Raw genomic sequence first — 25,130 nt, 5'->3', positions numbered from 1 at the left:
GTGTCGTCTGCCGGGCGTCACACGGCTGAAAGCCTCCACTATTGATCCGGGATCAGCTGACGTGATCCTCATGACGACATTTAAAATAACCCTTGTTGTGCTGCAAATTACAAGCAGACCCCAAATCCACCTCAAAGCCTCCCAAACCCCACAGACAAATGGTGATGTTACTACTAGCCGCGGGCAAGAAATCAAGTTAGAATTACCACACTGGACGAGGATATGTGAGCTTAAAGGCACCAGTGCTGGTAATCTGACTGAGGGGCTTGATAAATGTATCCCTGTGAGTGTGTGTGTTTGTGTTTGTGTGTGTGCGGCCTTTCAACTGCCACAGCCCTTTGCAGATTAAGGGGCTGATCAGGTCATGAGTCAGTGGGTCATTGAACACACCTTCTGAGGTTTGACACACGGTTCCCTGTAAGGAAATGCCGCCATGATAATTAACTGACACATAATTGGTGGATCTGACATGTTGCAGCGTGTCACTGGATGGCAGCTAATGCTCCGGGTGCTCGCTGGGCCGTTATTGATTGCACAAAAGTGGGAGGCGAGCGGTGACCTGCGGTGTTTGCGTTGTGTCAGCTGCCGCCCCGCACACTTGTGGGGCAGAGGCAAGTTCAGAAATGAAACGGCGCGCTTGAGTCATTTCCTGTATCTGATCTGTGCCCTGCCTCTGTAGCTGCAGCACCAGAGTCCATGGAGGCTTTTTTTTTTTTTTTAGAATTTGACAAAATCAGTAGATGAGCCCGGGTGTCATCAGCGTATCTCTTAACTAAAAAATAAATAAATAAATAAAAAATTTGGAAATCTGACAGGCCCCCTTCATTTTCAAGCTGGTTAAAAGATGTTCTTTCCTTAAATCTTCTGGAAAAACTCAGATATAATAGAGGTCCACAGGAATTTAAGGTTGTTGCCGCTACTGTGTCTTAATGTCAAGCGTTCTTTATTTCTTATATTGGTGTAGATTGTTGTATGCTGGTGTTATTTCTGGGTTTGATGCATGATGTGCAAACACTGTAGCTGTATTCTCATTATTACATCTGTCCAGATGTTCAGCTAATGGCGTCTGCACTTTTTGTCCCTTTTTTTAAAATTTTTTTTGTTTTATTTTTTTTTTTCAGTGGAGGGTCCTGGGGTGGGTGGGGTTTCTTGTGGTTTTGTTTGTTGTATGTTGTAAGTTCATGCTTCTTATATACTGAATTTTATAAATTGAAAAAAAAAAAAAAATGATGCCTTCATACAGGGTCGTGATTACTGGCGTCCAAAGATAAACGCCTAATTTTAAAAGCAAGACATTTTGAGAAATCCCTTTTGTAAAGGGCATGGCTGTGTTTGTGAAATCTACTCCCGATAAGGCGGAGACAGGAAGCCTTCATATGTCTCTCATGCCACTACCACACCTCGCAATGTGTCATCGTAAGAGTCTGGAAAAAGTGTTCTGTGCCAAACCAGAATGCTTTTCATTTACTAGAATGAAAAGATTAAGATAATGATTGAGAGTCGCTTCACAGGAGGAAAAAAGGCCGTGAACGAAGACGGTAAAATAACTGTAACCTTACACTACTTCCTGTACTATCAAGGGACCTTTCCATTGGTTTTAAACTGAAACATCAATATATTATAACTCTATCACGCAGTAAAATGAGTTTAAATGTAACGTCTTCAGTGGATGTGGAGACCATTGGTCAAGTAAGATTGTTGAGCGTTGGTTGAATTGTGGGAAATGTAGGAACCCGCGGTACTAATTATATCCTTTCTTTAATAAAAAATCTTCATGATGCTGCTGAGAATCTCTTAACCAACAGGGACACACACTCCTGTATAGGCCTAAAAGAGTGCAAACAGCTTCCTGAACTGGAAGTGTTGGATAAGCCAAAAGTTTGGAAGCAACTTCAAGTTCCTGTTCACAGTGCCCTTCTTAAAAAAACAGTTCTTTGTATTTTGGGATGTATTCACTGCATGATCAGACTTTGCTTTTACTGAAATGCACCATTTTCCTCAGTTTACCTTTAGGTGTACATTAAAGTCACCACATGATTGCTGAATAAATGTCAGAAAAAGAAAAGAAGGGCTTAGATTTAGGGTTGAGAAGATTTGCAAGAGTCGCAACTTCAGTGCAAAAGTAAAAAAAACAAATCACATTTTGAATTATTGACTTTAACTCTGCCAAGCTGTTGTTAAAGCCAGAGTCAGTTACTACGAAGAAAGAAAAACTCAAATACCTGATAATTATAGTAAAAAAGTCTTCTGATAAGTTACTCTTTATATAATAATCATGTTTATTTTGATGCAAAGTATATACTGCACTGATCTTTCATGTACATGCTTCCACACTTTTGGCCTGTAGTGTGTATTGTAGTTTGTGACGAATAGGTGTTGATCAAAGTGATCAGACGCGAGGAAAATTGCCAAGCCTTCAGCAGCGTTCTGTTTGCGTCGCCTCTGGCCTGATGATTTATGGAAGTGATAATCGGGTGTTAAAGTAAACCGTGAACTGTGGGTGCTGCCCGAGGAGGTTGAGATTTTCACTGCAGCAGGTGGTGCGTGCTCGAATTCGTCTGGACTCCTCTCTGGCTCCGGAGCAAATGTTGACAGGTCAGGAGTGTAATGAGACTGTACCCTTTTTAACAGCAGAGATGACGGAGTTAAATCTGCGTTAATTGATTAAGTGGATGTGATTTCCCCATCAGCAAAGTTGAGGCTGCTCTGTGCGTTCGTTCGTCTCGCCCGTTAGAAAAGGAGACTGTTAGAGAGTATTGTGGCTGAGCAGACAGGAGCTGAATGAATACAGCTAACGACGAGCGGCCTTTGATTGAATTTTCCTCAAAGAACGGAAACAATTTGTTTGTGTCTACCACCCCGGTCGTTATTTCCCAGTCTCCGAGTCCCTACAAACACTAGAAAATGAATTCAGAAAGAAATCAACAGAAGGATTTCAAATATGACAATGTGATGCCAGAATAATGGAGCAACTAGGTGTATTGCTCGTGTGCCGACACGCTAAGCGCTGAAGTTTCGGGTTATGAGGTCGTTATCATCCAGCTCAACGCTTTGAATCAGCTGCTTGTGCGCCTCGCGTTGCTTTAGCAAACGCACATGCAGTAGGTGTGTGAGTGAGCGGGGAAAGAGTAGAAGAAAACACTTTTTATTACCCAATAAACCTCAGCTGGGATCTGGAGATGGAGGGAGAGAGGAGAGGAGAGGAGATCTGGGCTTGTTGGAGGAGTGCGCACTGTGTAGGGTTTCTCTCGCACACGCCACCCAGTGCGGCGGGCTCGGAGAGGGAGTATGATTACAGAGCTATTTACATTACAGCAAAGAGCGGCGGAGGAAGGGGTGGGAGTGGGGGGGCGTGGGGTGTGGGGTGGGGGGTAGAGACATTGGCAACGAGAGAGAGGAAGAAGATGGTTTCCAGATGTGAGGTGGAATTCGGAGCTCTGCAGAGCGACTCCCCTCCTCTTCCTCCGTTCAGGGGGGAGATCTGGATCGGCCTGTGTGTGTTGTAACGGATACGGAGACACGGAGAAGCCACAAAACCGAGGAGGAGGAGACGTTGCGCTGCGGGGATGAGTGAGGGGAACTCAAATCAGGGTGATGGAGATGAGGAAATGGGGTAGAAAGAATAGAAAAGAAAAGAAAAGTCCTCTGGTTGACCACAGGCCTGCAGGGTGTTCTGGCATCGGTTAGAAAGAAATCCACTAAACTTAAACACTTTGGAGAAATAATCTTCACCAGTATCCCATCATAGCATGTTTGTTAACATTCGTCTGGGGGCCCATTTATCATCTGTCAGGGTCTTAGCTCAGAGAGGCTCACTGAGAGGCTCTGGCGAAACAAATTAAAATGTCAATTAAAAGAAGTTTAACGTGGCTCAGCTTATAGATGACAGTAGCAAATTAGGCCACGCCCCCATCTGGGTGAAAACAAATACAAAACCCTCCCGTAGTCAGTGTTTATTTTGTGTTGCTAGCATTTGTCGGCCAGAAAGCGGGTGAAATGGCTAACGTTAGTCAGGCAGACACATAAATAATGTTGTTGCTGAGTGTAGAGTAGAAAAAACAGGGGCCGTCGCTTACCGACCGAGAAATAGGTGAACCAGCCCATTCAGTGGCCGGAGGTGTCATACCCGGGCATTTACTCTGACCTCATTATTCCCGGGTAATATATGACATCTGTCATCAATTCTCCATCATTCCATGATGTTAAATTCAATTCAATTCAATTCAGTTTTATTTATATAGCGCCAATAACAATACAAATCGTCTCAAGATGCTTCACAAAAACCAGCCTGCAACCTCCAGATCAGCCTGAGGGCGACAGTGGCAAAGAAAAACTCCCTTTTAACAGGAAGAAACCTTGAGCAGAACCCGGCTCATATGGAGGGACCCATCTGCCAAAGGCCAGCCGGGTAGAAACAGAGAAAATAGAGAGAGAAGAAGAACAGGAATCAATTAATTATGACATAAATACAGCATGAAGCTTAGCTAATGTTAAATCTTGTAATAAAAAAATGCCTGCGCTCTGTCGTTACCTGCTGTCATTTCAGTTCAGCATCAACATTCATCAACTACTCTGACTGTTTATTATGATATTTGATTTTTCAATATTGTAACTAACAACTGTGACAACTGACATTAGCATTATAATTTAAAGTGATTAAGTGTTTGTCGCACACATATAGCCTACATATCAAACTTTCAACATACCACAGCTTTCCACCCTTTGTCCACCCGTTTTATGGCCCGAAGTCATACATTTATTTAGTTTTTGCCCCTGTCTCTTGAGTTTTGTCTTTTAAACTATTCAAAGAACGATACACAACACAGCAACTTCTCCTTTGTTTTCACCCATAAGGGGGCGTGGCCTTATCCGTTACGTAAGGTTACTGTCTTCAGTTAAATAACAACAAGTCTTTAGCAACAGTCCAGAAAACAAAGATATTTAACTTCCAGTGTCGTTAACAAGGTTCAAGAAAACCAAATCTTCACAATCAAGATGCTGGAAGCAGCAAATATTTGATAATCAACTCAATTAACCAAAAATGCCAAACGTATCGTAGTTTAACATACTTTTTCCTTCAAAAAATTATAAAAACTCAAAAAAAAGCAGATTTTCATTTTCTATTGTATTTTAAAACATAATTTAGAGGACGGGATTACGTGGGCCTACTGCTGTTAGCTAGGCTAGTTAGCTGGTGTCTTCTTGTTGGTTGCTAGCTGTTAGCTGACTGCTAGCCTGCTGGTCGGTTTTTCTGTTGGACTGGTCTTCTAAATGTGTTTTGCCTCTGATCTTGGCACAAGAGATTGTAACATCTTGTCCCGTGTAATAATAAATAAAACTTGCCTTAAATGTCCCCATATGAGGACGCAGGCTCTCAGGGGGTCAATAGTCATTTTTGCTATTAGTTCTATTCTATTAGAGCTATTAGTTCTAATGTCATTTTATTGATAAAGCCATATACTTTAGTTTCTCTTTCTCTCAGGGTAGTTTCAGGAAATACCAACATCCACTTTTTTTTTTTTTCGAAGGGAAACTGACCGACATTCCTCTTGGTTCTATAAACACAAAGCTGTGTGATTGATACACGCGTATACACTCGCAGACCCCCACACTCATGCGCACTTAAATATGTCACAGACGGTTGAGCCACGCTCTCGGATCTGTGTTGACCAGGAAACCATTGAGACTGGCCACGTTTTCGGGAAAAAGAGCGAGGTCCAGGTGGTTCATGCGCTGACATAGAGGTCATAAATCTCCCTCAGCAGGGGTGTGTTTAGATTCCTTCTCAAAACACTTCAGAGTCGGAGTCGAGTTCATTTTAGCGCTTAAAGAGAAAAGCGAGAGCGCGTCTGGATTGGATGTGCTGTGGCCGTTGCTTGTTTTCAGTGCACAATTAAAGCTGCAACAATCAATAATGTCACAAGAACAGTGGATCAAATGATTGCGGGTTATGTGAAAGTTGTTTTTTGTAGCGACAAACCAACATATAATTATTACTCAAGCGCTGCGCTTTCCCTTCAGTTTTATAGCAAAGCTCGAGTTATTGTCTTGGTTTTATGGCTCGCGGCTTTAATGTTTTGGTTCACTCTCACCGATCTCATTGTTTTCAGCCACAGCAGGAAACTCAGAAACTTAGAGAACCCAGATATTTCCTTCCAAGAGTTAATGGAGAGAAAAACAGGACTAAATGAAGAGTGGATATTAAACACATGAAGTGTCATGAAGGGCGGTGGAGGAAAGCTGACGTATCTGCTGCTGCATGTGTCTATAGCCAACTGCAATAGGGGTCAAAAAATCAAATAAAGGCGCTTTGAGATTTTGTTTTTGGCTCATTTAAATGCACCGATCAAGTCATAATCACAGCTAAAGGTCCAGAATGAAACAAATTCATAGAGCACAGCCCGTCTCCCGTCTCCTCTATTGATCCAGGACCAGCTGTCGACAGATAATTATACACTCACCTGCCACTTTATTAGGTACACGTTGCTTGTTAAAATTTTGGACCCCCTTTTGCCTTCAGAACTGCCTTAATTCTTCACTTTCAACAAGGTGTTGGAAACATTCCTCAGAGATTTTGGTCCATATTGACATGACAGCATCACGCAGTTGCTGCAAATTTGTCGGCTCCACATCTATGATTCCAATCTCCCGTTCCACCACGTCCCAAAGGGTCTCTATCTGTTGGATTGAAATCTGGTGACTGTGGAGGCCATTGGAGTACAGTGAACTCACTGTCATGTTCAAGAAACCAGTTTGAGATGATATGAGGTTTGTGACATGGTGCATTATCCTGCTGGAAGTAGCCGTCAGAAGATGGTCCACTGTGGTCATAAAGGGACGGACATGGTCAGCAACAATACTCAGGTAGGCTGTGGTGTTTAAACCATGCTCAGTTTGTATTAAGGGGCCCAAAGTGTGCCAAGAAAATATCCCCCACACCATTACACCAGCAGGATGGATCCATGCTTTCATGTTGTTTATGCTAAATTCTGACCTTTCCATCTGAATGTCACAGCTGAAATCGAGACGCTTCAGACCAGGCAAAGTTTTTCCAATCTTGTATTGTCCAGTTTTTGTGGCCCTGTGCGAACTGTAGTCTCAGTTTCCTGTGTTGTGTGTTCAGCATTCCTTGGTTGTAACCAGTGGTTATTTGAGTTTCTGTTGCCTTTCTATCATCTCCAACCAGTCTGTCCATTCTCCTCTAACCTCTCACATCAACAACAAGACATTTCTGTCCACCCAACTGCTGCTCACTGGATATTTTCTCTTTTTCTGACCGTTCTCTGTAAACCCTAGAGATGGTTGTGTGTGAAAATCCCAGCAGTTTCTGAAGTACTCCACAACAACCATACCTCATTTAAAGTCACTTAAATCCCATTTCTTCCCCCATTCTGATGCTCGGTTTGAATTTCAGCAAGTTGTCTTGATCACCTCTACATGCCTAAATGCATTGAATTGCATGTGATTGGCTAATCAGCCATATCTGTTAACAAACAATTGAAGATGTGTGTACCTAATAAATATAATTGGGAAGCAACCATGTCTGGTAGGGTTGATAAACACTGATTTCATATATTTTCCTTGAGTTTGAGTCTCCAGTATTGGGCCAATTATATAGTTAAAGAGTCTGCAGGTACTTTCCTGCAGTTACTTTGAAGTTAAAGCCTCAGTAACACCATGCTGAGTCCTTACGATACGTATCGAGGGCACCACAGATTTCTCATCCTGTGAGGGTGATTTTCCTGGAGCTCTACACCCAAAATGTGGAAGTCGTTGCTGTAGTGTGATGGTGCCGTGTGTGCAGTCTGCGGTCTCTATTGCTCAATCAAACCTGTGCATTGCTGCTTTCTGCTCTGGCAGCAGAGCGCCAGCTTAACTTGTCTAATTGGTTTGACCCAGTTTTTTTGTCAGAGTACCCCGACTGAGTATATTTTAAGTGTCTGATGTTTAGCTTTTTTGTTTCACTACGCCACTTAATCCTCAAGTGCGCCTTCGTACCGCAAACTCCAAAAAAAGCTCTTAATGCCTCTTACTAGTTGTTTTCTCACAAAATAAAAAACGAGAGCGTATGCACCGATCAAGCATAACATTATGACCAAATTCCTATTATTGTGTAGGTGTCTCTTGTTCCTCCATAACAGTTTTGACTCATCAGAGAATGGACACGGGTCTTCTGAGGGGGTCCTGTGGTATCTGGTAACAGGATGTTGTTAGCGGGGGCCTTTGGGTCCTATGGGTTGAGGGGAGGGGCCTCTGTAGATCCAGTGTATCCCACAGATACTTGATCGTACTTGATAAGTAACATCCACATAAATACCAGGTCCGAATGTTTCCCAGCAGAACATTAAACATTGTCACAAGATGGTCAGTGTTGTTCAGTTCTCCTGTCAGTGGTCATAATGTTGTGGCTGATGGGTGTGCACTGTGTCGTAGTCACCTTCCAGAGTGCATGACATCACTGGTGCAATAAGCAATAAGAGATTTTGAATCACAGGAGTCTGGTTCATGACATTAATCTGAAAGGAAGCCGAGGCGGAGCTGAATGTATTTGTGGAATCAAGATCAGGGTTTATGTATACATTTCAAAATAGTGGAAATCCTGAGTCAACCTCTCTTCAGTCTGAGAGGGCCCTTCCTGGTGGTGGACTGCCGGTGTCATGTGGTTGACTCAGAGTTGTTTGTGTATGTACGAGCGAGGGAAATTTCTCAATCCCAGCGTGCCAAAACTGATCTTAGTGACTGTGTGTTTGTGTATTATGCTGTTGAAATGGAGCTGCCAAGCTCTGGAACTGATACAGACTGACTCTGTCTTTGTTTACACACACACACACACACACACACACACACACCCACACACACACACACACACACACGCTCCAGCGACTTGGACAGCTTCAACATGCCTAAAATGAAAACTGAATCACACAGACAACGCTCCGTCTGGGCATGTTAGGATTGAGAAATTCATTCCTCTAACGCCATTCTTCTGTGAATGCTTTGATGATTAATATCGCGTTTCATTAATTTTTTTTTCGTTCTTATGTTTGTCTCTCTCCTGAGCCAACTTTCTCTGTTTGTGTAGTATGATTCAGTTCAGGAGTCCTATCAGTTGACAGGACTCCCAGAACTGAATCTCACCAATCCGTGGACTATTGAAACATGTACTGACGTGCCCTGTCATAGGTGACAACATGAAAACTGTGTTCGGTTTTATCTGCATGTGATCGCATATTGAGATACTTGAGGCTCCTTTTCTTGATTGCGGGCGTCTGGGAGGATCGAGCAGCAGGGAACGTCGGGATCAACCCTTATGTCACCTCACGGCCTCTCACACACAGCCTAAGCACATGGAGCGGTGCTGGCTGTAGGTAGTTAAGCTCCCCACTTATAGCGATTAACAGCGACAGGCTCTTGCGCGACCGCTAGGGCCCCCACGGGGAAAGGATGGAACGATTTACATGAGGCTCTGTGTTTTTGCATTTCAAAGGAGACTGACGTACAGTTTTTGTAGCTAAATACACAGTCGGCTCCAACGTTCATCCAAAGGTCCGGATGACAGTGGTGAGACGCAGCTTTGCTGTAGTTGCATTAAAAGAATAACGACTTCGATCCCTGATTGATCTCCCGTGTCAGATAGGAAAATAAAGTGCTGAATATTGATTAACAAATGCAAACCCATTATATGAAAGTAGGAAAGGACACTGTGTCAGTACACAATGTGCAAATTAATGGGTGCCCTGTATTTCCGCAATCTAAAGTTGCCCAAGAAACTATGAGCCTATGGAGGTAGTCAGTGAGGCGCTAAGGTCAAGGGTTTAATTTAATGTCCGTACATTAAAAAAAATACAAGAACCATGTGTTTGGGGCTTATTGAACTGAGTTCAATCAACTCACAACATTTTGCTGAGTCTCCACAATAGCTCCTGAATCCTGTTTTCTTACTTGAGCAGATGTTTTAAGTCTACGTAGCTTCTACTACTCTCGGTATATCAAGGTAAAAATGTCAGACTTGAGCCCTTTCCATGCTTCCTGTTGTGTCAGTGGTATTATTATTTTTGTGTAGTCTTGTGCAATACTCCTACCCGCAGGACGACAGCGCAGCAGGTTGTTGTACAGTCGCATGCAACGGAAAGTTCCATTAAAAAAAAAGACAAAAGTTAAACAAATAGTTTAAATTAACTTCTTAGCTAAAGAGCGACTTCAAGTTTAGGCTGCCTTGGGTTGAAATGTGCATTAATATTTTCCTCAGATAAAATGTAATAATTAGATGTTCACATGCACAGTTATGTTGAAATGCACCTTTTTTAGTGAAGATTTATACCACTCCCACTGAACGTATTAATGTAAACCAGCCGGCAATTAGATTTGGATATCGTAAAAACTAGAGGTAATGACTGGGCTGCCCCTGTTCAAAGGTTTAGAATAAATCAGTCAGCTGCAACCAGCACCCACAAAAAACCTTTTTGATATTCCTTTAACCCTTTAAAGTCTGAGCGTGTCACTGGTGGTTAAAGCACGTGGTATTTAAATTACTGTAACTCAGAGTGGTTTGCTCTGTTGACAAAATTCAAAGTGTGGCTGAACACTGGGAAGTTGTGCTTTTGTCCGGAAGACCTTCATGACATCACAGGAGTATAACTAACTCAGTTTTTTCCCAACAAATTCCTCCAAACAAGTCTCTCTTCCTGTGTCTACCCAGTCATGCAACTTGCAGCTGACAGCAGCGTTGCGTCATCATTACCATAATGGCAGAGTTTTTTTTGTTTTTGTTCAGGTCTTAAAGGGTTAAAAGGACGACATATAAAAGGTGCTGGGACTGTGCTCGTGACTTCCTGCATGACTTCTCACCATCTCATTGTGAGGAAGTCACTGGACTCGGCTACAGAAATAGTCCAGGATGGGAGGCCGGGAGGTTATTAGATTCCTGCCTGTGTACGAATTAACATGTTAACTTATGGGCGTTAGCGGTGCTGGCGGAGGGACTTTGTTACCTTTCTAGAGAGCCAGACACTCTGTTTAGTCTACTTAAGATTGGACAGGAGAGTGGTATTGATTTGTGTCGTCCACCTCTCAAGAAATTGTTGTCCATTTATATTAACAGCTCATAGTAAAGTTAGTCACTCGTCCATTATCATAAGAACCAAAGTGGCCTTGTTAACATGCGCTGCTTATGAGACACTTATGAGAACTATTTCATTAGTAAATCCTAATCCCTTCAGATGTATGTCTCAGATGCGCCTAAAGTTCAGCTTTCTGTGTTATCAGCTCTTCTTTTTTAAGATACAGCCAAGATCTGTGGTCGTCCAATGTGTCTGCCACAGATACACAATGTAAAATCTCACTGTGGTGACTATCTCATCATTTGTTAGGTTTACAGCACAGTTAAACTGTAGAAAGAGACAGAAGAGAGAAAAGAGTGGAGGATACAGTTATGGGGGGAGGGTGGGGGGGTATCTTGTTCCCACATGCCTCCTCCCTCACTCCTCCCTCTTTATCTGTCACACTCCCTCCCTCTGCAGCATTACCCGGTCGCGGTGACTGGGAAGAGAGGAGCGAGGCATGCAGCAGCCAGTCAGTCCTGTGGTCCATTGTTTTCACCACTGTATTCTGCGCCTTCAGTTTGGACTAGTTTGAGTTTGGACAACAAAAGTAGTCGTTCTTCAGAGAAAGACTTCTTTTTTTTTTCTTCTTTTTTTTTTTAAATCCAGCCTCATTTGAAAAGGAATCTGCCGTTTCAACAACCTCCTATAGTGTTATATTTCCTGTGTAAAATTCTGTCATAATAACACTTTGGCTGCTGTCGTATGCCAGAACTGGAGTGGTTGAGACTGGGTTTGCTGTTGCGCCTCCACTGAGAAGGTGTGGAAGAGGAGAGTTCTGGGTAAAGTTTGACTTCAGCGGAGCTCAAAAAGGAGGAGGAACCTCCTCGGAGGATGGAAACGTGAGCGAGCTTCTCTGGTGGAGTGGCATCTTCTCTCTCTTCTCGCAAAGAGCAAAAAGCCATCGATTGACAAAGAGCGCAAGAAGACGCGGAGGGGGTTGGATTTGAAGGTTTCGTATTTGTATACCAGGGGGATACCATCAGAGCAAGAGAAAGACACTTCATCGCTCCAACATGGCCGGGTTATATGGATGCTTTAAGGGGCGCAAGTAAGTTTCAGTCCTATAATATTTCCTGAAGATTTCAACACCTGGAAATAGTGTCATAATCCAACATTTCTTCATTGAGCTGCGTCTTCACAGTCTCCTGCTGCAGGACGTGGTGTGTTATTAGGCGTGAGGGATGTTTTAACATTGTCAACACACAACTCTGATTACAAAGACCACTGATTTTCTACTGGTACCGTCCACAGCAATGTACTGGAACTACTTGTTTTACAACATGGTGTCCACAGTGTGACTTTGCAGAGTGCGCTGACCTTCATTTGCATCTTGAGCATTTAACAGTTGACACTTAAGTCTAATCCCAGTGTTGTTTCTATTTGTCCACTGAGACAGTTGATGGCTTGTTGCTGGAACGGTTATTTCGCTGGATGACTCAGAGCTGATTCAAGTACCTGATTGTAACTGGGACTGAATGATTAGTCAGAAATCCAGAGAACGTATACTAAAGCTTTTGGTTTGTGTTTCGCTGGCAAGTCAGAGGAGTTAGCATGATTTCCTGTAAACTGTCTCTGACACAGGACCAACATGTTACCAAACAAGTAACTGACTTTCTTTCTCTTTTAAATCTGAGTGCATGTCTCCATTCTTGCTGATGGAAGTCCTCGGTGACTTTTACGCTTTGAATTGACTAAATATAGGACTCTGGGCTTGGCAGTGTGATCTGACCACAGAGGGTTAGCATAATGAGTGCCTTTAGTTTTTTTGACTACAGTAAAGTATCTTTTTTTGTACCGGAGCTGAGTGCATGTGGTGTCGGTCACAGTGATACCCCCATCCACTTTTCTTTGTCCTTTCAGTCTCATGGACCACAATACAAGCTTTTATGGCCCACTCAGCAGTGAAGAGTGGACTAAGACAAACATTTTGTTTGTGTGTGACTCACAGAAACAAAGTGCATTATAAGCAGTGGAGATTAGCTCCAAGTAAAGAATCACAATTGTGTTGCCTAGAACCCAAGACTAGCTTCATTCACTCCTGACAACGGCTTGTTATACAGAGGCTGAATTTCAACAAAGGAAGTCGAGTATGTGATATTCTTGGCGTTTATAGCTGGAAGAACACTTAAGCCACATCTTTACATTGTCCCTTGAGAAATGCTTTTTGGGCCACACAGGAGTTTTCCATTCTCCAGCACTGGAAGTGGCATCTGGAACTCCTGGAATACATCAATGGTGCTATTACTTTCCGTTAGCTAAAACTTTTCAACCACAAAGCCGTTTGTCGTTCTTTAAACCCCTTCCTTGGATGAGGGGATCAGGACAATCATAACTCAGACTTTTGCTCTCGACAAGTGCCTTAGTTTTGTTCGTGGGGCTGTTTGTGTTTTACAAAAAGCTGGTGGTATAATTTATTGAACCTTTGCCTTTTTCGAAACCAAAAGTGTCAAGAATTCATTAGAAGGTTGTGTTAATCTTCTAAGAAGCTGAAATTGGATTATTCTGTGGGGTTGTAGGTTACATATTACGATTATATAACTATGTCAGGTTTGTTATGGTCTGTATTGGATGTTATTAGTCAATATATGCTCCAGAAAATCCAGTCAAACTATTTATATTTGCTGAATGTTTTAGTGATTTACCCTAAAAGACCTTCTTTTTGTCGTTTCACATGAACAATAAAACATAAAACTACTGCACATTTGCACACAAACCAGGTTTTTAAACCAACTCCCATGATTAAAAGAAAATAAAGTTTGCTATTCAGTCATTATTTCACACAATAACATTGAGGTTTTCAAGTTAAACACGTGAAGCCTGCTTTAGTCTACCCATCGTTTGAGAAAAACAAACTGTTTCGAGTGCCCTCGTTGAACACTGTAAACTGCACGTGTTGCACAAGAATAGAAAAGCTTAACAGCCATAACAGCGAGCTCAAGACATAACAAAGCCTTAATTGGCATTAACCCATTTGGTGTAATTTTTGCTCATGGTATTATGTTTTTGATTTCTGCAAAAAGGTTTGTTTAGCTTCAGCCTCCACATTATAAATACTAAACCAGAGAATGCAAAATTGGGTATCCCCACATTCTCACCAGGCCCCACTGTGTTTTTGTGCTCCGCGGCCATTATGTAACCACAGTAGGTAGCGTTTGTACAGCAGGAATGGTGATGCAGCTGTAAATGAATGTAGACTGTGCAGAGTGACTGATGGAAGTGTTTGGTCAGTTTCTGTCTTGAGTCCATGTAAGGCTTGTTGCTAAGAGCGGAGCCCTCTTCAAACAGGAGGAGAGAGAGGAGACGGGAGGAGGGAATGTGGCAAAGGAAGAAGAGCTGGAAGACGAGAGGAACCCCCAACCCAAAAAGAATGGTTTCTCGATCATAACCAAACCTCAGTGGTAACAAAAAAAAAAAAAAAAAAAAGAGGCTGAAGCTATTTGGACAATAATGCTGTTTTCTACATTGAGTTTAAATCTGAACTTGACGAAGAGTGGCTTGGTTTAAGCTTTCAGTCAGTACAGAAATTAATATTAATATTATAGGGGCACTCAAAAAGATCTGTTGGGTGAACCTGAATGATTTTCCATGGAATTAGCTTTGTGTACTTTACCCTGATTGTCACAGAAATTACAACTATGTGCTTGTGGACGGTCGTGATGTTCTGCTGGATTACTCATATACAGTCTGACTCGCTGTACCGAGAAGCTTTCTATTTAGACTTATCTGGAACTCTGATTGCTTTACAAATAGGAATCTGGTTTAGTTTCACACACTTTGCGGCTCCGTGCAAACACTTCACTTTCCTTTGTCGTGTGGTGTTTCCCATTCTCCTCTTTGTTGATTGCAGGTTTAACTTGGCACAAGTTCAACTCGAAACAAACTACATTTTTATCAGCGATTTGCACAGATTGTCTGAATTCCTCAGCGGTACCGGGAGGTGGACTTTTCGAGGCCCAGGTCTCTCCAAAAAAAAAACACGGAGCATGTGCGCTCCATCATACTTTACGATAAAGGTCATTGTAGTTCACTGACATATAATAATGCCAAATGAGATAAGATTATGACTGCGTGAATGCTTAATGCTTAATGCTGGGAATTCCAAGGTTGGTGTGTCAGGGTAACGTGGGTTGAATATTTTAGCTGTAGTCATGTTTCCGATGTATAAACAACCCACAGCAGGCGAGGGAAAACACACCACTGCTTTTAGGTATCTTTTTCAGTATTTAGAAATGAAGCAATGTGCTCGAAACCGATCCAAATACAGTTGAAAGACACTTTTTGTGCAGCGCTGGTCTTAGCCTGTTAGCTCCAGCTAGCTTTCACGACACTTGGTATTCCAGCTGGAAACTATGGCTTTAGCAGCAATGATACTGCTAGCCTCAGCCAGCCAGTCCTCAACCACAGAAGGTATTTTGTGAGGAGAGGCCAAAACCGACATAAGTAAGCCTCTGTGTAGTGCAATATATTCTAAAAGAAAATAACAACTTTGAAAAGTTTCTCAGGAATTCTTGTTTTGCAATGTATCGCATGGGGAAATTACAGTAACATTGTTCACGAGTGAAATGTAATGAATAATTTCCTCCTTGGTCACCGTCTCATGCTGACCATGCAGGCATGGAATAGTTGAACGGGTCAAGAGGAAATACCGTGGTTCTGAAGGCCACGTTCCAGCTAGGTTTGTGCAGCTGGGCAAGAGGCAGACAAAGAGGAAAAGGAGGGATGGTGAGAAAATGAGGCAGGAGGTAAAAAAGAATGTGCAGAGGACGGAGGGGAGTGTGGAGTAAAGAAATGTTGGCGTAGAGCTGTGTTATCTGGCTTCATTTATTATATATTTCTCATATCCTTTTAAGGCCCTCCGGCTCAAATTGAGCTCCTTCAAGTAATAGAGATGGGTCCGACAATAACAAAAGTCTAGTAAAAGCTTTTTAACATCTGGGGAGAGATAAATGGGTGAGTGAAAGATGTTTATCGTGAAAAGACGCCCGCCTGCTTCACATGCTGTTCCCCATTAATGTTTTATTAAATAACGTGGAGAGAGAGGACATGTGACAAGATTAAAAAGCCAGACCGGACCTTGTGCTCAGTGGTTCATCACAGTGATCCAGATCCAGGAATAGCTACTATAGAGGGTATTCACGTGACGTCACAGCCAGCGGAAGTCTCCGTGGTTACGGCCACTGAGTGGCAAACAGCGACGGTTGATCATGGAGATTAGCAGCATTAGTTTGAATCACAGGCTTTAAATTGTGAAATGAATTCACCTTCAAAATAGGTGACCAGCTGTTTTGCGAATGACTGTACCAACAGATTTGAAAAGCAGTCATGGAGATAGATTTTTACAGATATCTCCGACTGCCAAAGAGAAGAGAAATGTCAATGGATCGCTGCATTACTGAAAAAACAACTGGAATCCAGGCACCGAAACCTGGTGTTGTGGTTCATATTTAGAGTCAGGTAATATTAATTAATGCGGTATTTTTTGATGAAGTCATACATTAAGTTACTTCTTAAGTTTCGTTCTGCAGGGCTGTCAGATGAGTTTGTCGATGTTGTTGTTTTGGCGTAGTTAAGGCCAGTAACTATTTCAGTTCCAACAATAAAAAACAATAAAACAATAAAACAATAAACGGAATATTTGCGATCACTTCTCTTCATCATTTTAACGTCCAGTCAGATGGCTAACGTTATTTCTCGGTAAAGCTCTTAGCGTTAGCATCTTTTTTTTTAGGTACATTTATCATAACTGAAATTAAATGATAAAACTAAGTTAAACTAACTGAAGCTGAGGCTAATACACTTTTCCAAATCCATGGATCACTGTCGAGTCCAATTGTCCTTAATTTGATCTGATAATCCATATTTTTCCTGGTCTCGCTGTATTTACTGATAAACTTCACCATGTTTTTGCCACTCAAGGGGGCGTGGCCCCAGACAGCAGTGACGTCAATGCATACCATCTATTCCTTGAACCCCTGATACCTCTGCTGCTTTATCCTGCTTGCAGAACAACAAGTAGACTGCCCACCTGACATAAGTGTAAAAAGACTTTTTGTTGACCAGTATTTGTCATACAAATAATTTTGATTAACAATCCATTTCTCTTTGGCTGCCACCTTTTTGCTGCAAATCTTAAACTTCCATTTATTTGACTCTCCTTTTTTCTTTTCTTTTCTTTTTTTGCTGCGGTAGCCTGAAAGCCGGCCTGATGTAGTCATCACTATCACTCATCTGAGCTCCCTAGAGTTGTACTTGTTTCCAATAACATGGCTCTGATAGGTCGTAGGACTTTCCAGTTGTGTGCAGAGGTTATTCGTTGTCTCCATATGAGTGGAAGAATACCAGTTTAATGAAATCTCAATGGTCTGGCTTTGGAGCTAAATTGATAAATGTCAATAAACGTTATCTGAAATGCACTTGATGGAAGGTAAGTGCCGTTAAACCATAGCAGAAGATGGAGGATGCATTGAGTGCCAGTCACACTTCAAATGTGGAAAAAAAAAAGAGGTCCTACCTTTGTGGATCCACTCTTTGATCCACACTTTGAGTTAAGTGTTGTATCATTCATATTTTTAATTGAAACAGACGTCTAGTTAGTATGAACAATCGTCTGGTCTTTGTCAATACAGTGTTTTAGGAGAAGGGGGTCTCCTCTCAAACTTATAGAGAAATTAAGTAGGGACCCCTATTAGGTATGTTCTATATTAAAGTCGGGCCTAGTGCTATTTATAAATATGAATTATTATTATCATTTTGCATTCAGTGTTATGCTATCCCTCATCCCTTTACTAAAATATGCTGGATTCATATTAATGTGTATTTAAATGAATTAAAATTTTGGAGAGAAAATTAAAAAACAAAATGCATAAAAAATGTCTAATCAACCAAAGATTTTGCGACCCCCTTCGGTGCCTCTGCTGACCCCCTAGGGGTCACGGACCCCCTGTTGAAGACCCGTGCTTTAGGACTATGATTGCAAGACTGATTCAGGAGGCAAAACTAGCGTTTGACGTCTGGATGACGGTTTTCATTCTGGATCTGATCCAAAGCACATTTTATCGTTTAAGATGTGCAGCAGCCTCATTTTTACACTGTGATTTACTTCCTATGTTGGTTTATAGTTGTGTCCTAGGAGTCATTAACATAACGTTTATATGAGATCACAATATTTAGTGCAGACCAGAGTAACAAGTCTTTATGAACACATAGTCGACTGTAAAACAAATGCATTTAATCCCACTTTAGCTCCAGTCCTGGAATGCATCGCTAAACTCTTTATATTTTTGATGAAATTTACCCCAGCTGTTCGTGATAAAAAGCTGGTTTGACCTCGTAATTGCGCTTCATTTGCTGCAAAAGGGAGGTTTGGCTAATGAAGGAGTTCTGATGAGCACTTTGTCAAAGTGGATGCCATCGGTATGCTAATTCCAGTGTGATTCGCTGCATGTGCACAGGAGAAAAAAAAAAAAAAGAGGGATAAAGAGGGGGGAGAGAGACAATCTGAGACGGGGAATGAGACTTGGCCAAGGTTATTAGCCTGATTTGAATCTGAAATGTCGTAATTCTCTGCAGTGCATGTGTGCTCCTGCTCCACGCCAACAAAATCTCAGGTGGCTTCGAACATGCAATGGCGTTCGGAAGCTGGTTAAATGTACGCCGCCACAGGACATATGGCGCATACCTTATGTTGTGTACACACCATGAATGCTTATGTCTGTATATACAACATGTCCTTCTGCAGTTCTGTACACAGTGGTTCATCCCGGATTCAGCCAAGTTTTTCATTGCAGCTGGCAAATCCTTCTCCTCCCTTGCTATCCTGTCTGGACTCATTTCTTCATCTCCCTCTTTCTCTCTGGAAATTGGAGGCTTTTTGGCTTCCCTTAGACCCACTAACATCACATTACCGTGGCCAACTTCCTCTGCTCAGCCTCTCATCTCAACCTTGCTTTGTGTCTCAAATATAGTATGGGGAATATGTGTTGTTTTTTCTTTCTTTCTTTCTTTTAGTTCTGTGCTGGCTAAGCAGCTAAAAATAGGTCTTCAGTCCATCTCCTACAACAACAGAACACCACGGGAACCCAGGAACCATCACAGCATTTTGCTTTTGTCCAAAAATGCAGCATGAACAACTAAATTCTTAAAACCGGCTGTGAATGAACAGACCTATTTCAGGAGAGGGCAGAAAACAGATCTTTCATTCATTAAACACTGTTAACTCGGCTCTAACAGCCTTCATATGACTTTGCTCTGCTTTTACTCTGTACCGCCACATAACTAAAGGGTTTGTTCCGTTTAAGCCTAATGGAAAATGGTCACTATAATTTAATCACACTGGCCAAAAGAGGAGACGGTTACAAGATTTCTCAAACTAGACGCAGTTGTACCGATAGACGCCGGATTTCAATAGTCTTTTACCTACAAGCGGTAAGAGATTTCTCCCATACATTATACAGTTTGCTAAGCTTCCGTCTCTCTTGCCGAGACATTTTAAGCCCTTTACTCCTCAGTCCCTAATAGCTGTTGTAATGTAATTACGTTGATATTAGCTTGGTTTAGTTGGAGGTACAGAACAATTAAGACTCAAGTGGAGTGGATTTGTTTTGTCCTATTACTACACTATGTTTCTGGATTAGGTTATCCCCGTTAGACTGATGAAAGGCTGTGTACACTTTATTACCCGGATTAAAGGACCACGGTGTATGACGTAGCAGCTTCTAGTGGTGAGGCTGGGAATTTAAAACTATTTCAACATAAAGGCAAGATAAGTCAGTGTGTTTACATGCACAGCTTAATCAAGCTATGCTTTACATGCAATGGAGAAAATCGAATAACTGATGGGAACATGTCCTCTTCCTCCATACTAGGGGGCAATATGTGTCCGGTTGATCTATTACGTCATATAATAAACAAGAACTGTTCATGTGGGAGACCGGCATTTCAAACAACAACTAAGTGAATAATAGTTCAGCTTTTTTAATCTTGTATGTGATGTGCACTCTATATATGGTTCTTCTACCAGCTGTGTTTACCTTTTTCTTCTGCGACTGGCTTTCTTGGATGTTTTTGTTCTGAGGTCATACACAGCGGTTGTGGAGGCTGCCCACACGTGTTGTCCAGTTAAAGTCCGATTAAGTGTATACATGTCGGAGAAAAGCGATTTGCAATCGCATTATCTGGGTGTCTTAATCGCATAAGGGGAACTCTGATTTTAGTCAGAGTAATGTGTTTACATGTACTTAAGTTGTCCAGTTGAAGTCAGATTAAGGCAATAATTCGTTTTTTTTTTTTTTTTTTTCACGTGCATGTAAATGTACTGAATGTAAACACTCAAAATGCTCTGCTTAGAGTCAACCCGTACCAGTGGGGGAGCGTCGTTCTCATGTCAGGCATCTGCTCGTCAGCGGTGATAGTAGCCAATTAGTCAGCACCATAAGCCTGTGGTGCAATGACTCTAGTAACACTGGTCACATTGAAGCATTAAGCCTGAACAAGATTGGATTTGCTTTGCGTCAGAATGACAGAAACCCCGTGCACAGAGTTAAGTTACAGTCATCACTGACAGAGGAGCTCACTGTTCGCATCTAGTGCCAGCATTCGCTGTCCTCTGCAATCATTTTTCACAGAAATCAGTTTCTCACCAGAGTTCGCAGATAAAGACCTGGACAACGTTCAGTCTAGCATTGATGGGTTTGCGATGTACGGTATAAACGTTGTTCTGTGCAAGTCGACTGAACAAGTCTTAACTGACTCACTCGAATGGAAAGATACTGAAGTGTGTGGAAACTTGTTTGTGTGTATGTTAGCTTTGTTTAGTACAGACAGTTATGCTACACTCACTGTTTGTGTGTGTGTGCTTGCTGCATGTGGGCGTTAATGAGGTTATTTCAGCTGTCTAATAAAGGCAATCCCCCGACTGGTCTGAATACCTTTACGTGCTAATCCATTATTATGTAATGGGCCCGATACACACACACACATACACACACACATACAGACTCATTCTCTCTCATGTACACACTAGTCAACTTCCAAATAAAGCCAATAAGGTGCTTGAGTGTTTACTCTGCTTGCAAAGAAACGCTGCACTAGGATTAGCATCTGAAATAAGCACTACGAAGTGGAAAAAAGTATGTAAAGTATAAGTGGGCTGAAAGAAAGCAGCGCTTACAATGGGCAGCGGAGAAGTGATGAATCCCTTTAGATGGCTGTTGTGGTGCGTCTTTTATAGAGTTCTACAAAATGATGTAACCCGTATGTTATGTTTTGCAAACGCTGCTGTGACTGTGAAATATAATTTTACTATTTCAGGAGCTGACTGTAGATTTATTAGCTTCACACCCTTGTTGGTGTGACTGGATGTTTATGTTACAACTATGCTATAAAATGTCTAACATTGGCTGAGGGGGTGTTGCTATTCTGTGTTACTTACACATATGAGTGTTGAAAGTATTGCAAACAGTTTTCAGGATAGTGTTGTAATAGTATAAATTAAACATGCCACCATTTCAGGATGTTTTTCTCATATCGAACCCGACTTCATATTCTTTGTATTTTAATTATATAAGTAAAACGTACTGAGAAATTGTGTTGTTATCTTAATTTTATGCCAACCGTGTGAACCCACAGATGAGTTGTAATACAACTAGGTTATGCCAATACTTATTGCTTATTCTATTCTATTTCATCTTATTATTTATCTTTTATACAGTCCTCTCTTTATTCTTTTTATTTTTCTGCCCCTATGTAGCTGTTGCAAACTACAATTTCACCATTGTGGGACAAATAGAGGTTTTATTTTTATCGCAGTCTTAAAGAATCAGAAAATAAAAATATGAATCAATCTGAAGCTCTTCGAGACAAGTTTAAGCATAGATCCTTTCATGGCTACGTCACACTGACGACATAACGGTAGCTGGCGACAAAACAGAAGGAAGCTTGGGGTGAACACTGTCACCGTCAGTCATAAAAATATGACTTGCTGTATTGTGGGGGGAAAAAACACTGATTCAAAGTTTTATCGCATACCAGCTGTTTTACCAGCTACTGCCAGTCGTAGACAATTTTGGTTGAACGCGATTAAAAGAAAGCTTTGTAGTGAAACAATCATCAACAACTCTCGGTTTGCGGCGCATGTTTGATGTCAGACCAGACTAATATCTAATGCATAATCATGAGTTATGGGTTAGACTAAATTGTGACTGAAATGGTGTTAAGTTAATCATCATTTGGAGGATTCTTGATACATGCTAATGCTAACCGTAAGCTAAAGCAACATTAGTTGTATGTTTCAGGGATGTCCAAGCAGAAGTTGCATTTGATAACCCTAACCCTACCCTCCACAGTGGTTCCACTTACTTTTAGTCTTTATCTTTGTTGGAGAGGCTTCACTTGATAAAGACTGACCAGACTCCGACCCCTCTGTGTCCTCCTTCAGTCAAATTGTCCATGTGAATGAGAGAGTGAGTGGGAGTGTAGGGGTCAGAGTCAACTTTTTAAAATATCACTCATGGTCTCAGAGAATGAGCGTATTAGTATATTCTCTAAAATATTTGTTTTCCTAGTTCATTCTTGTCTAAACAGTCCATTGAAATATGCCAACTGCTGTTTACAGGCTACAGTGTTTGAGATCTTTTGCCTCCAGCTAAGCCCCGCCCCTCAAAAAATGTCACACTGTTTACAAACTGTGAAGGGTTCTATATTTTACTTGTAAAGCATATAGTTATAGAGGGTTTGTTAGCTACACTGCTATGTTTCCATGATATAAATTCCTGATTAAGTTGCATGGGTAAGAAAAACAAGCTTGATGGTGCAGATTTTTTTTGTAAAATTGACAAAGTGTAAGGTCTAAAATCAGTGAGCTAATGAAGCCTGCTCTTTCTAAACATAAATATGAATATTAACATAATTGAAGTGTTGTTTGAAATTATTTGGAGAATTTTAAGGCTATAGGGTCCAGATCCACTAGATTCATTTAGTTTCTTTCTATTAGAATCAAATTTCATGTGAAAACAAAATAATTTCTCCAAGTTCTTCTTACCATCTTTGGTCGCACACTTCACTACTGCCTGTGTGTTTACTGTGCGTCTGTTTTTTTCTCTTTTGTCTATGTCTTCATCCTAATGTTCTTCTGTTTATCTAACTGACTTTTCTTTCCTTTCATGCCGCTCTTTCCCACAGCCCCTCTCTCTGACCCCTTCCCGCCTTGTATTCGTCCCTCTCCCCTGTTCTCCTACTCCCCCTCGCTCTTTATTTATGTGTTCCTTACTCATCCTCTCACATCTGTAATTTTCTCTGTCTTCGCAAATCCGTCTACCCCTGTCTTTCTGGTTTCCTTCCTTCCCCCCCTCCGTCATCTCTCCGTCCGTCTCATAGATGAAGCGGAGGATGTCACCCTGGGGAGCCAGCTTTGGAAGTGGGCGCAGGTCAGTCACTAGTACGACCCCTGACCCTCAGACCTTGAAGTCAACACTTGTCCGTGATATGAACAAACAGTTATTTGCGTTGACCATCAAACAGCTGCAGGAAGTAAGCTCAGGGGCAGTTTCTAGAAAATGTCACAAAGAGAGCGGCTGCTAAAAGCCCCACATTGACATCCGTGCACGTCTCTGGAGCTTGAGCGGAAATTTGATCACCCTACTGTAGCTTATATAGCTTAACTAGCTAATAGTTTTACTGCACAACTGCTCATAAACCCCCATATTTATATATATGTCTTGTTTATGATTAAGATGAGCTCACAGGATAATGGGTTTTCCTTTGAGAGCTTCAGAGGCAGTGTCATTGTCAGTGTTGTTTACATTTGGAGAGAACCAGGCTAGCTTTTTTTTCTGGTGTCTTGATAAGACATAAGACATTGAAAGAATATACACAATACACACAAAAAAAAAAACAACACCGAAAAATATTTGGTGAAATCGTCCATCCAGTGAGTGAGAGTGTAGGGGTCGGTGAATACAGTTCCATCAGTCAGAGTTGACTTTTTAAAATAACACTCACGGTCTGTGTGCATGAGTATATCCTCTAAAATATGCGTTTTCCTCGCCCATTCGTGCCAAAACAGCCCGTTGAAATATGCTAACCGCTGTTTACAGGCTACAGTGTTTGAGATGTGTTGCATCCAGTTTAGCCCCGCCCCTCATAAAAATGTCACATTGTTTACAAACTGTGAAGGGGTCTATAAAATAATTGCTAAGATTATAAAATGTAGACAGTTTGTGTCATAAAAAAATAAAAACGAAGCCAAGTCTCAGTTGTGAGTTAACTCAGGCTGGTGTTGTGCAGTCTGAGGACAGTTGGGATGAAGGACCTGTGGTGGCAGGTGTCACTTTGCTGCTTAGGTCCCCTACAGATGCTAATCTAAGCTAACCACCTCCTGGATTCAACTCAGCTCTGTTGCTGCCTCCAAACTTGCAACACGGAGGTTGTATACATGAAGTGCTCGATGCTCAAGATGTGACATCTACTGAAATGAATGAAAATGTCTCTTTTGGGGAAGCCACAAAAGCTAACAGTTTAGCAAGCTAACAACTTAACTTTGTATAGGAAATGCAAAATAAATAAAAAGATGAGGACACTGGACACATGAGTTTTGTCCTCATGTATACATGTAAGACATATAAAATTACACTCACAAAATTGACAGAATTACAGCATATTAACATATTAATCACCGACTAGAAGTAACTTTCATGGCCTCTGTAGTCTCTGAAAACATGACTTGTAAAATTCCACTTCCAAGGTTGTGAATACCACAAGAAGGGATTTTTCTCATGAGCACAGTAAAAAGAAAAAAAAAACATTTGTAGTCACCAGTAATAACCCAAACGTGACGGTTGCATCGATCTTTTCATCTATCTGTTTAATTACAGCTTAGGTATTGTTCGTAAATATACCGTAACTTTTTTCTCAGCCTATTTGTCGTGGTGTTTTCATTAATCCCACTCAGTGATGTACGACAACAATCATGTGGTGAGTTCCCAGCTTCCAGTCTTTCTGGCTCTTTATAGACAACACAAGAATGCCTGTGTT

The 25,130-nt window shown here is 41.5% G+C and overlaps 1 protein-coding gene across 3 annotated transcripts in view; it reads left to right on the top strand.

Annotated features, from left to right (window-relative positions):
- zgc:66433 (uncharacterized protein LOC321250 homolog) overlaps window positions 1-25,130 on the top strand; it is a 53,361-nt gene that overhangs the window by 1,004 nt on the left and 27,227 nt on the right. The window contains exon 1 of one of the 3 annotated variants that reach the window (XM_047584786.1): window positions 11,523-12,150. The exons of 1 other annotated variant lie outside the window; for it this stretch is intronic. In XM_047584786.1, the coding sequence (XP_047440742.1) occupies window positions 12,116-12,150 (35 nt within the window). In that variant the 5' untranslated portion in view covers window positions 11,523-12,115. Of the gene's footprint in view, window positions 1-11,522; window positions 12,151-23,302; window positions 23,525-25,130 lie in introns of those variants that run through there. One more of the 3 variants, XM_047584785.1, reaches the window with a different exon arrangement.

Source organism: Mugil cephalus, chromosome 5, assembly GCF_022458985.1.
Source record: "Mugil cephalus isolate CIBA_MC_2020 chromosome 5, CIBA_Mcephalus_1.1, whole genome shotgun sequence".
NCBI lineage: Eukaryota > Metazoa > Chordata > Actinopteri > Mugiliformes > Mugilidae > Mugil > Mugil cephalus.
This window is presented reverse-complemented; position numbering and strand designations above follow the sequence as displayed.